At 44.9% G+C, this 11,228-nt stretch overlaps 2 protein-coding genes across 2 annotated transcripts in view; both read right to left on the reverse strand.

Annotated features, from left to right (window-relative positions):
* Positions 1 to 5,392, reverse strand: part of akap6 (A kinase (PRKA) anchor protein 6) — a 24,510-nt gene extending 19,118 nt beyond the window's left edge. The window contains exon 1 of the mRNA XM_037694808.1: positions 5,374 to 5,392. The gene's annotated coding sequence lies outside the window, so the exon portion shown is untranslated. The remainder of the gene's footprint in view (positions 1 to 5,373) is intronic.
* Positions 5,393 to 9,513: 4,121 nt separating this feature from the next.
* LOC119427229 (rho GTPase-activating protein 5-like) overlaps positions 9,514 to 11,228 on the reverse strand; it is a 10,359-nt gene continuing 8,644 nt past the window's right edge. The window contains exon 5 of the mRNA XM_037694810.1: positions 9,514 to 10,650. Within this exon, the coding sequence (XP_037550738.1) occupies positions 10,332 to 10,650 (319 nt within the window). The 3' untranslated portion in view covers positions 9,514 to 10,331. The remainder of the gene's footprint in view (positions 10,651 to 11,228) is intronic.

Genomic DNA, 11,228 nt, shown 5'->3' on the forward strand with positions numbered 1-11,228 from the left:
TATAATGTTGTTTTGGTTGTAAAGCATTCTTTGTTTACAAAATGAGTTTAATGATGAAACTGACACTGAATGTAGTAGTGTTTATATTTGTGTAGTATTTTCATGTTTAAATTAAAAGTTTTTTTAATGGGAACATAGTTTCTATTCCTGTTGTTGTTCGAGTCTTTTCCTCGTTTTAATCTTTGTTGTTGTCGTCAGGTTTTTATGTACTAACACCGTTGTGTGTTTTTTCACAACATTCAGCCAAACACAGAAAGAAACACAGATTTAATGTTTTATTCACAAACTTTAAATAAATGATTCGGCTACCAGACTGTCTGGGATTCAGGAGAAATTACAGGAAACAAGCAAAGATTTTGTCAAATCTTCTAAACTTTAAGGCAAATTATTAATTTAGTTATGATAATTTAGCATCTAAAATCATTTAAACATTTCCTGTTACTTCCTAAAATTACTTTTTCTCAGCATGAAAACATGATCCTGACTTCTCTATTATTTATAAACTTTAAGAAGCTCTTTAGATATCTATCTAAAATATGCTTAAACACCAGCTACACAGACATTTAAACAGTTAAGTAGTTAGCAAGATAATTAGCATCTGAACAGCTAATGAGTTAGCAGGATGGTTAGCATCTGAACTATAAAGTTAGCAAGAGTTTGCATCTGACCAGGTAAATAGTTAGTAAGATAACTAGTTAGTAAGATAGTTAGCATTTAAAAAATAAAGTTTGCGAGAGTTAGCAACAGCTAAATAGTTAGCAAGACCGTTAGCATCTGAACAGCTAACCATTTAGCGAAAGTTTTTCCCTTCTTATATAGAAAAAAACATCTGGTAGTCCACAGTGTGTGTGTGTGTGTGTGTGTGTGTGTGTGTGTGCGTGCGTGCGTGCGTGCGTGCGTGCGTGCGTGCGTGTGCTGACTGCGATCAGCTGTGGAGATACGTCAGCAGAGCCAAAAACAAGCTGCAATAAAATCAGCCTGAATGAAACTGAATTATTGAACTCAGTGAGCTCAACAGAACCTGCAGTTTAATTTTCACTGTTTGTCCTGGACCCGTACAGAACTATGGTTCTGATGAAGATCAAAGAGGCCGTCCTGACTCAGAGAAATCTGATCCTTACATTAATTAACAGGACGAGTGAGGTCAGTTAGCAGGAACATACGTCATCCTGGTATCCATGACCTCATCAGTCACATGACAACAGGAAACAGGAAGCAGAGGAAGATGAAACGTGACTGGACATAATGGTGCTGTCCATCGTCAGGAGGAGAAAAACTACGAGTCAGATTCATTTTCTGATCTAAAGAGTCTGCTTTATTATCTGGGTTGTTACAAATAAGAACATTTAGTGAGTCATCCATGACGCTAAGGCAGCCCATAATGTTCATAGGTTTACGTTAGGCTATGTGGTGAAACCTCACACGGAACAGGCTGCCACTGCAGTGTAATTCAATTCATTTCACTGCAGACAAAGAAGCAGCAATAATTCATTTAAACTATCTCCACGCTGCCGGGGCGATAAGAAAGCCATGGCAGGAAGAGGTATGAAGTGACCTGTTGTAGAAACCCACAACGGCTAAACGAGCTGTGCATGATGAGCACTGAAACTTAATGATTTTAGTTGTTTCTCCACAAGTTATCACGGTGATCACGGTCCTTCACCCACTTCCTGTTTTCTGTTGCTTCTAACAAACAGAAAATATATATTTTTCATTAAATGCTAGCTGAAGAGCTAGCAAACAGCTAACATTTACAAATTTCCATCGCCTACTGCTAGCCAAACGGCTAACATTTTTATAGCATTTCTATTCCAGGCTTGCTAGCCAAACAGCTAGCACAATAATGCTTGAACTTGCAGGTTTACTTGTGGTTCCTAGAGTTTCCAAAAGCAGAATGGGAGGCAGATCTTTCAGTTATCAGGCTCCCCTCTTGTGGAACCAACTTCCAGTTTCTGTCTGTAAGGCGGACACATAGTCTACTTTTAAGATTAGGCTCAACATTTTTGATAAATCCTATAGTTGGGGCTGGCTTGAGTTTCCTGAGCTATCCTTTAGTTATGCTGCTATGGGCTTAGATTACTGGAGGACAAACTGACCACATGTCCTCACTCTGCTGCTTCTTTACTTGCTCTTCTCCACCTGTTTGTATTTGCAATTATTTCTATCGTAACGTGGTTTTTATCTTTCCTCCTATAGACAGAACACCTGGACCTGTCCTTCTGTGTCTGTTTCTACTTCCTGTCCTCTCAAACTCAGCCGGATGGACACTCGTCCTGAGCCTGGTTCTGCTGGAGGTTTCTTCCTGTTAAAGGGAATATGCAGGATTCCTTTTAAAAACGGTGGTTACATGTACAGAGAGGTGTTTCTAACAACCACAGTCATCTGTTTTTAATCAACCACACCTGGATCACCTAGATCACCTGGATCACCTGGACCACCTGGATCACCTGGATCACCTGGACCACCTGGATCACCTGGATCACCGGGCAGGCTGCAGAGTCAGGGTGAGCCCTCAGACTTGTGTCTGAAGGGTGTTCAGGTAGACTTCTTCCAGCGCTGCCCTCGTGGTTGATCCAAGCGATCGATGAGGAAACACAAAGCTGTGAGGAGGCGGGTGTGTCTGAGCGTGTCTCTGCTGCAGCATGAATAATGGATCAGAAGGTCCATGTCCTGTCCCTGGTTGTGTCCTCATCTGGTTTATGTTTCTTACCGAGTGTGTGCAGAGAGAAGCAGCGTGAACAGAAAATCTCATTTAGTTTTAATCTTCGGCTTCTTCGGCTGCTTTAATAAAACAGACTGAGGAACAGAAATGAGAGGAAGACAGAAAGACTAATAATGTCTTCTCTTTCCATATCTGCTCCTCCAGTGGGCGGAGCCTGATCTCCTAAAGACCACGAAGACAAACGTTAACAATTACACCAGACAGCCTCATGCTACGCTAGGCTACAAGACAAAGAGGACATTATGGGTCAGTTAGAGAGGACATGGAAGGAGGACAGAAGACGAAGTGAGGACAGAGTGAGGACAGAGCACACAGAGGACTGACAGAAGACAGAGCACATAGAGGACAGTGAGGACAAAGAACCCAGACAACAGAGGACAAGAGTGAGGACAGTGGACAGAGTGAAGACAGAGTGAGGACACAGTAAAGACAGAGTGAGGACAGAGGACAGACTGAGGACAGAGAACACAGGACAGAGTGAAGACAGAGAACACAGGACAGAGTGAGGACAGAAGACAAAGTGAGGACAGAAGACAGAGTAAAGACAGAGTGAGGACAGAGGACAGAGTGAGGACAGTGGACAGAGTGAAGACAGAGTGAGGACAGAGTAAAGATAGAGTGAGGACAGAAGACAAAGTAAAGACAGAGTGAGGACAGAGGACAGAGTGAGGACAGTGGACAGAGTGAAGACAGAGTGAGGACAGAGTAAAGACAGAGTGAGGACAGAGTGAGGACAGAGGACAGAGTAAAGACAGAGGACAGAGTGAGGACAGAGGACAGAGTAAAGACAGAGGACAGAGTGAGGACAGAGAACACAGGACAGAGTGAGATGGAGGAGGACATCTCGTTGTGGAGAACCCTGGAGACCACTGCAGACCAGTTCAGTCCAGACCATAGCAGAGGGACCATCATGTCTCCAGTACTTCAGCAGAACCTGACAGCAGCTGTCCATCACATCTGGTGATCCGACTGAACCGGTTCCTGCAGAACCAGTAGAACCATCTGATCTGAACTGGCTCTCTGCAGAAACCGTTTATTCAAGTTCCTGCAGCCAGAGAGCCCAAACACAGTCCACTGGTCTAATGAGAACCGGGTAACGGTTCTGGAACGGTACAGTCAAACCCCAGACCTCAGTCAAGCTCAGAACCTCTGATCAGATTCTGTTGGACACAAGCAGAACCATTGGAGCTGGAGATGTTTGGACATGAAGAATGGGCACAAAGTCCTGGTCAGACGGACCACGTTACGCAACATGAGGCCCCTCTGGGTTCTGAAGTCTGCGTGCCGGAGATCCAGCAGACCAGAGTTCTGTCAGATAAACGGGTCGATGGGTCGGCTCAGTCCTGGCTGGTCCACATCGACACGTGCAGCTGAACGAACATTTAGACACAACATGAAATAAATCTAAACTGGTTGTTCGTCTTGGCAGCACAAAGCTCTCAGACTGAGTTTTACGGTGCGTCGGAGTTTATTAAGCAAACAAACAAACAAACAAACAAACAAACAAACTACAGCTCAGTCTTCTGAGATCCGTTCACGTTTAAACCCAAAGAGAGTCCAGATTTAATCCTCATCTGTAACAGAACACGGCTGCAGCGTCTGAGCTGCTGCTCTGCAGCCGATCACAGCTGCAGGAAGTGACATCACTTCCTGCCAAACATGCAGGTGATGACCTCACTGTTTCCACATGGCAGGTCCGTTCTGCAGATGTGCAGACTTGTTCTGTGGACGTTCTGATGCAGCTTGTTTGAAAGTTCAAACTCTGGTGTCACAACAGAACCCTCCTGCTCAGGTGAGCGTGGAGCAACCAGGTGACCGCCTCACCTGTCGGTTAAAGAGCATTCCCAACATTTTCCAAAGGGAGAAAATCTGGACATCATCATGAAGTGACTCAGCTTTAAGGAACGAAAAGAGAAAAATGTTTACCCGTTTACAGCCGGAACCAGGTGCAGATAAAACACTTCAGGTCCTCCTGGGTCCACGAGTCGTCAGGGTACCAACTCTGATTTAAAGTTCAGACATTTTGAAGTGGTTTTCTGTGTAAAAGTTATAAAGAGATTATATCTGTTATCTTGTCACAGTTCTGTCAGAACTAAACTCTGTTTGTCCAAACATCAAAGAGCTATCTACAGCAGGTAAGATATTAACTATACAGCAGCAGTCCACTTCAAAATGTCTGAACTACCCCTTTACTGTTAGAGACGCTGTGAGACTCTCAGCTCGTCTAGAAGAACCTCCCCAGTCTGACCCACCACATCTGTGGTTGAACAAGACCAGGTCCAGAGACTGGGAGGTAGATCTTACAAGACCTGGTCCAGAGGACTGGGCAGTACCAATCAGGCCTGTGGTCTAACAAGACCCAGTCCAGAGACTGGGAGGTAGATCTTACAAGACCTGGTCCAGAGGACTGGGCAGTACCAATCAGGCCTGTGGTCTAACAAGACCTGGTCCAGAGGACAGGGAGTACCGGTCTTCTGGAGAGCTGCAGGCCTTCATAACAAAAGCTGGGAGTCTCCTCCCTCCGTCTACTTCCTGGCATCATTCTGAGGGTTAGCATCATTAAAACACGCACACACACACACACACGCACACACACACACACACAAGGAGTGGGGGCTGGGGGCCACAGAGCAGCAGGTTCTAGGACTTACCTCATCTCTCAAAGCTCCTTCAGTCCTTCTTCGTCCTTGTCCTGCCTGTTGGACACTGGAGGACACGGCTCTGCTCAGGGACGGGGACAGTCCACCCACAGAGGAGGCTAACGCTAACAGCTAACCAGCGGCACAGACCGGGATGCTGAAGATGATGATGATGATGCGGCACCTTTCAGAGACCGGGAGGGGAGGGGCCCTGTTACCGTAGAGACAGAGGATGTGGGAGAGGGGGCGGAGCCGCGCTCTGATTGGCTGGCAGGGTGTGGCCGGCCTCCTGCAGGAGCAGGATGACAGAGCAGCTGCTCCTTTTCACGGAGAAAAACCGGAAGTCCTCCGCGCCTTCTTCTGGACCCTCCCGGAACTACAGAAGCATAAAAATAAACTTTCAGTAGAAATGCTCAGTAATCCAGGTAAAATTAGAAATAACCAGGTTGAGTCAGGTCCTCTGGATGGACTCTTCTTTGTTGAAACGTTTCACATTTTATCCAAAAAGACTTCTTCAGTCTGAGGAGCTGCAACAAACTCAGTCTTATAAATAGCACCTTCTCATAGTGGATCACCCAGTTTGTTGTTAACATCCAGAACCAGCTGTTCACATGTAAAAAACGAGGACCATCAGCCTAACGATGGATTCTTACCACCCTGATGGCTGATTGCTATTCACAGGGGCTGAGTGATACTAGCAATAACAGCATTGTAAGAGGGACCAATTGGACATGGAGGCTCCGCCCATTTAATGGTGGACAATTTCTCTTCGTAAAGATGGCCTCCTTCACTCCTCTCTCAAACCATCGTTCCTCTCCATCAAGGACGTGAACATCTTCATCCTTGAAAGAGCGACCTCTGGTCTGGAGGAGTGTAGACCTCAGAGTCCTGGCCTGATGCTCTTCTGTGCTGGTCCATCCTTTTGGCCAGTGACTGTTTAGTTTCCCCGATCTCAGAGTGTACCTTTTACAGTTCAGACATAGAAACCGAGGAACGTCTTTTATTAATTGTGGGAGTTTAAACAATTTACAGATTTCCCACTTCAGAATACAAAGTGGATAAATATTGTGTCACGAGGACAAAACAACATAATTCCTTTTGAATAATTTACTTTGAGCCAATATTTTGTTCAGACGTGTAAATTTGCCCAAACTAAGCCAACATTTTCAGTTTCCTAATGATTTGGACTTGAAACTATGCATTTCACAAAATACACAGTAAAAGTACTGCGAAAGTTTCTTTTAATGTGACTCCACTCGCTCTTTAATTAATAAATAATTTTACTCTGATCCGGAGGACTGGACTCCATTTTATTTTAGGTTGATGCTCCAATAATCCAAATCTATTTGTTTTTTCTTAATTCTAAACTCAGAACCCCCGATGAGAAAGTGATGGTTATTTTAAAGATAATTTAGAAATTTTATTAAATATAAAATGTAACAGATCCACTGAGTCCTGAGCAGGTCCAGCTCCTGCAGGTTCTTTTATAAAAACATCTCAGCAGAAATCAGGAGGAGCTTGAAGGACCTGAGCTCAGATTCAGGTCTAGGGTTCTGGATGAAGCCTTTTAACAAGCAGGAGGTGGATTTGGGTCAGGATGAGCAGCAGAGGGCAGCAGAACCTCGCCCATGTGTCCAACCTGCTGAACCCAGGAGAAACAAAAAAACTGAATATTTTATTTTAAACGCACAAAAACTTATTTTCACCTTTTAATTACCAAGAAAAACGTCACGTCAGTCAAATGAATTAATAATAAAAATAAACGCTGCGGACATTTTCTTTTCTGTTTGTAAATCTGTAGCTTCAATTGTTTAAACTTGAACATTTTAGGTTATTAGGAACTGAAAAGTATTTTCTGTTGGTGTAAAATCAACAAAAAAATTAAATTCTGACAGAACTATTAGACATCATCTGTTCAGGAAGTGCCACAGCTAGCTGCTGCTGTCCTTTGTGCTGGTACATCACCACAGAAACCCAGAGTGAAGGTCCAAAACCTGCTGTGGGCTTCAGACCAGCCTCAGCTCAGTCATGTCAGATTAAAACAGTTTCTCTACAGCCATCTACTGCAGGTAAGATATTATCTGTTCATCTAAGAAATGTTCCTTTATTCTTTAAATGTGAGTTGATTAAAATGTATGTTCTTCTAAAAACAAACATGAAATTGTCAGTTTTTCCTGAAATGTAAAGTTGAGTGAATGAGAAAGTGTCAAAGATTAACCCAGATTATCAGGATTTGTTGTGTTTAAAGTGTCGACAAAGAAATAAAAAGGCCCAGTCAGCAAAATAACTGCTCCTTATTAATTCTTGGTTTATTTAAAACATTCTGTATAAAGTGTTGAAGACGTTTCACCGACCTGTTGGGTGTGAAAGGGGGGGTGTTAAAAATCAGGATTAGAGATTATCGTCCAGATTACAACCTCTGAAATGTAGTGGAGCGAAAAGTTGAAGTACCACAAGGATTGCACTCATTATGTCATTAAAAAAAAAACATGAAGGACACAGAAAATGATGTTTTTTATCATCCAGACTAGGATTATGTGTGACAGAGTAAACCAGAGACACGTCCAACGTCTCACAGAATTTGTCCTCCGACAGAAGAAGAGCAGGAAACAAAAGCTGGACCGGAATCCCGTACCCCCATAGATTTATAGATTTATACTTAGACTTATATATACTTCTGTTTAGGGAAACTATTCAACATGTAACAAAAAATATGATATAAGTTGATTTCTTCCATCAGGAACAAAAAGATGTTTTTTCTGGAAATATTGCCCTTAAACCAAAACTGAGATTAAACGATCCTAAGAGCTGCGGTAAAGTTTAAAGTGTTTCTTTCCTTTTTTTACTAAACATGCAGATTTACCAACAGAAACAGGAGAATAAAAAAACACTCAGGAGGTGAGCCGACCTCCATCCAGAACCTCACAGTTTCATCATTGCTCATGTGCCATCGTAGAGCGGGAGGGGGGGGCTCTGAAGAACCAGAGGGGTCCGGTCCTCGGATCCTACGAGTCCAAACAGATGAAGCTTTACAGAAAAATGAGTTTTTACTCTTTTAAGAAACAAAAACCTGCAGAAGTCACTGAAACAACCTGAAACTGATCAAATGAAATCAGCTCACTTAGCAGCCATTGGCGTCAAAAGCATTTGTAATGGGGGGGGGGGGGGGGACACCCGTAGGGGGGGGGGGGGGGTCCTCCCCCAGAAGATTTTGAATAAAGTAAATGCCATTTCCTGCATTTGAGTGTATTTTAACAGGTTGTTAAACATCTACGTTTACCAACACTTGATTCAATAACTATTTTAGAGAGCAACAGGAAGTAGCCTGACCAACAGCTCTCCTTGTGTGAATAAAGCACGCTCTGCTTCTCTCGTGCACCCTAACATCTACATGGTCTCACTTGTAAATGAGTCTTCGAGGCTCAATGCGACTTATCTGTATAAATAAAGGTTGAATGAAAAAAACATCTATCCCCCCCCGGCCGACAACTGACGGCACTAATGTAGCGCTAAGCTAGTGCGCAACACAGAGGTGTCCCACCTACACCTCCGTGAGCACCCTGCCAAGCCAAGTGCACTCTGGGAATCACTGCATACTGTGGAGAGTTGTTGAAGGTAACCAGGAAAAAACGAAGTGGACTTTTAGTGGTTTGAGTATTCTCCTGTTTATCAAGTGGAATGGATTTGTTCACGAAAAAATAGAAACAGCACTGGGGGAACTCATTTTTCATAGTAAATGTGTGTTTGTGTGTGTGTGTGTGTGTGGGTGGGGGGGGGGGGGGGTGGGGGGGGCAAACACATATAATTGTTGTGACACCTATGGGTAGAGCTGCCGTCTCTCAGCAAGAAGGTTGCCTGGCCGGGGGCCTTTCTAGGGGGAGTTTGCATGTTCTCTCCGTGCACGCGTGGGTTTTCTCCAGGTGCTCCAGTTTCCTCCCACAGACCAAAAACATGCATGTTAGGCTGATTGGTAACTCTAAATTGTCCCTGGGTGAGAGTGAGAGAGTGAATGGTTGTTTGTCTCGTTTGTCTCTATGTGTCCCTGTGATGGACTGGAGGTCTGTCCAGGGCCTCTCGCACAGTGACTGCTGGATATAGGCACCAGTGACCCCCGCAACCCAGAAAGGAAGAAGCGGGTAAAGATGATGGAGTCGCTGCTGATGAAGTTTGTTTCAACAGAATTTATAAAACAAACGAAGGACGATTTATTTTATCTAAACCTTTTGACTTCAGTCACCTCTGAGGAGTTTCTGTCTTCAGTAAAAGAGTAAAAACACGTTCATCTGCTTCTCTACGCTCATTTTCCCTTCTGAAGCCCCGCCCCCTGCAGACCACAGGTCAGGACACACACACACACACACTCACACACACACACATCAAATGTTACAAAAGACATAAAAAAAAAGAAATGATGATAAAACAGACATGAAATCACCACGTGGACCACTGACTCATCTCGTCCTGTCCTTTAGGGGGAGGGGGGTCCTTTAGGTTCATGTAGTGGGAGTGGGGTACCGGTTCTGGTTCTGTCATTTAGTATCCAGAACCACAGCTCCGTCGTCCACCTCCAAATGAAGAAAAACAAAAGAAGCTTCAAGCAGCTGAGCGTCAGTTTTAGTGGAGCTGGAGTCAGAACCCTGCAGGAAGACTCAGGAGTCCCTCAGACCGTCAGAACTGTGAGGACCAGAACCAGGTGGGTCAGAGCAGTTTCCCTTTTCTCTTGGGGTGGGGTGGGGGGTGGTGTGCTCCTCAGAGGTTCTGCTGGACCCTGCTGAACGGTTAGTGTTATGTGCCAAATTAACTCTGCTCTTTTCTACAAACAGTTTCAAAAACGTGCAATTTTTAATCTCTAATCCAGGATTCTGCTCCCGGGTCTGGACCCGACAGGCGAGTCTGTAAAACCTAAAAACTCAAAGAGTGGAAGTTGAGCAGCAGCTCCGGCTCATGGGGGCGGGGCCTCGGCCCACGTCCTAGATGAGGGGGTCGGGGGGCAGGGCGTGCTGGATCTGCTGCGGCTGCAGGGGCGGGGGCAGCTGCAGCGGCAGCAGAGCCTCCACCATGCTGTGGCAGTGCTGCGGCGGCGTCCCCTCGCTGCGCGGGCTGTCGGCCACCTCGCCGCCGTGGAAGAAGTAGTCGCTCTGCACGATGAAGGCCTCGATGACCGCCTGGTTCAGCTTGGTGGTGGACAGCGTGTCCTTGTTCTCGAAGTCGGGACGCATGAGGGTGGGCCAGAAGCAGATGGACAGGTTGTCCGCCGTCATCAGGGTGGTCTTGCTGTGCTGGCTCACCCTGAAATGGGTCCACAGAACCGGACAGGGAGGAAAAAAACAACCGGATCAAACTCAGATTTGACTGGAGACGAACAGAACATTAAAGCAACAGAACCAACAATTGCAACAAACGGTGTAAACAAATAAACAAAATGGTAAATCTGAGTTGAAAACTGGTTCTGGTCCTGCTGCTGCTCTGGATCTTAAGAGGTTCAGAATCAGGAACTGCTGAAAAACCGATCAGCTGATCGAGGGTTCCGTTGGGTCAGGGAACAGAACCAGTTTTTCACTCACACTTAATGACACGATGTAAAAAATGTGAAGTTATCTTTGGATCAGAACTGAACGGGAGATGCAGCTGTTGTTTTCACCTGTCCGGGTGTGTTTGCACCTGTCCAGGTGTGTTTTTAACTGTCCAGGTGTGTTTTTATCTGTCCAGGTGTTTTTACCTGTCCAGGTGTGTGTTTGCACCTGTCCAGGTGTGTTTTTATCTGTCCAGGTGTGTTTTACCTGCCTATGTGTGTTTTTATCTGTCCAGGTGTTTTTACCTGTCCAGGTGTGTGTTTTTATCGGTCCAGGTGTGTTTTTATCTGTCCA

Source organism: Nematolebias whitei, chromosome 21, assembly GCF_014905685.2.
Source record: "Nematolebias whitei isolate Nwh7 chromosome 21, NemWhi1, whole genome shotgun sequence".
NCBI lineage: Eukaryota > Metazoa > Chordata > Actinopteri > Cyprinodontiformes > Rivulidae > Nematolebias > Nematolebias whitei.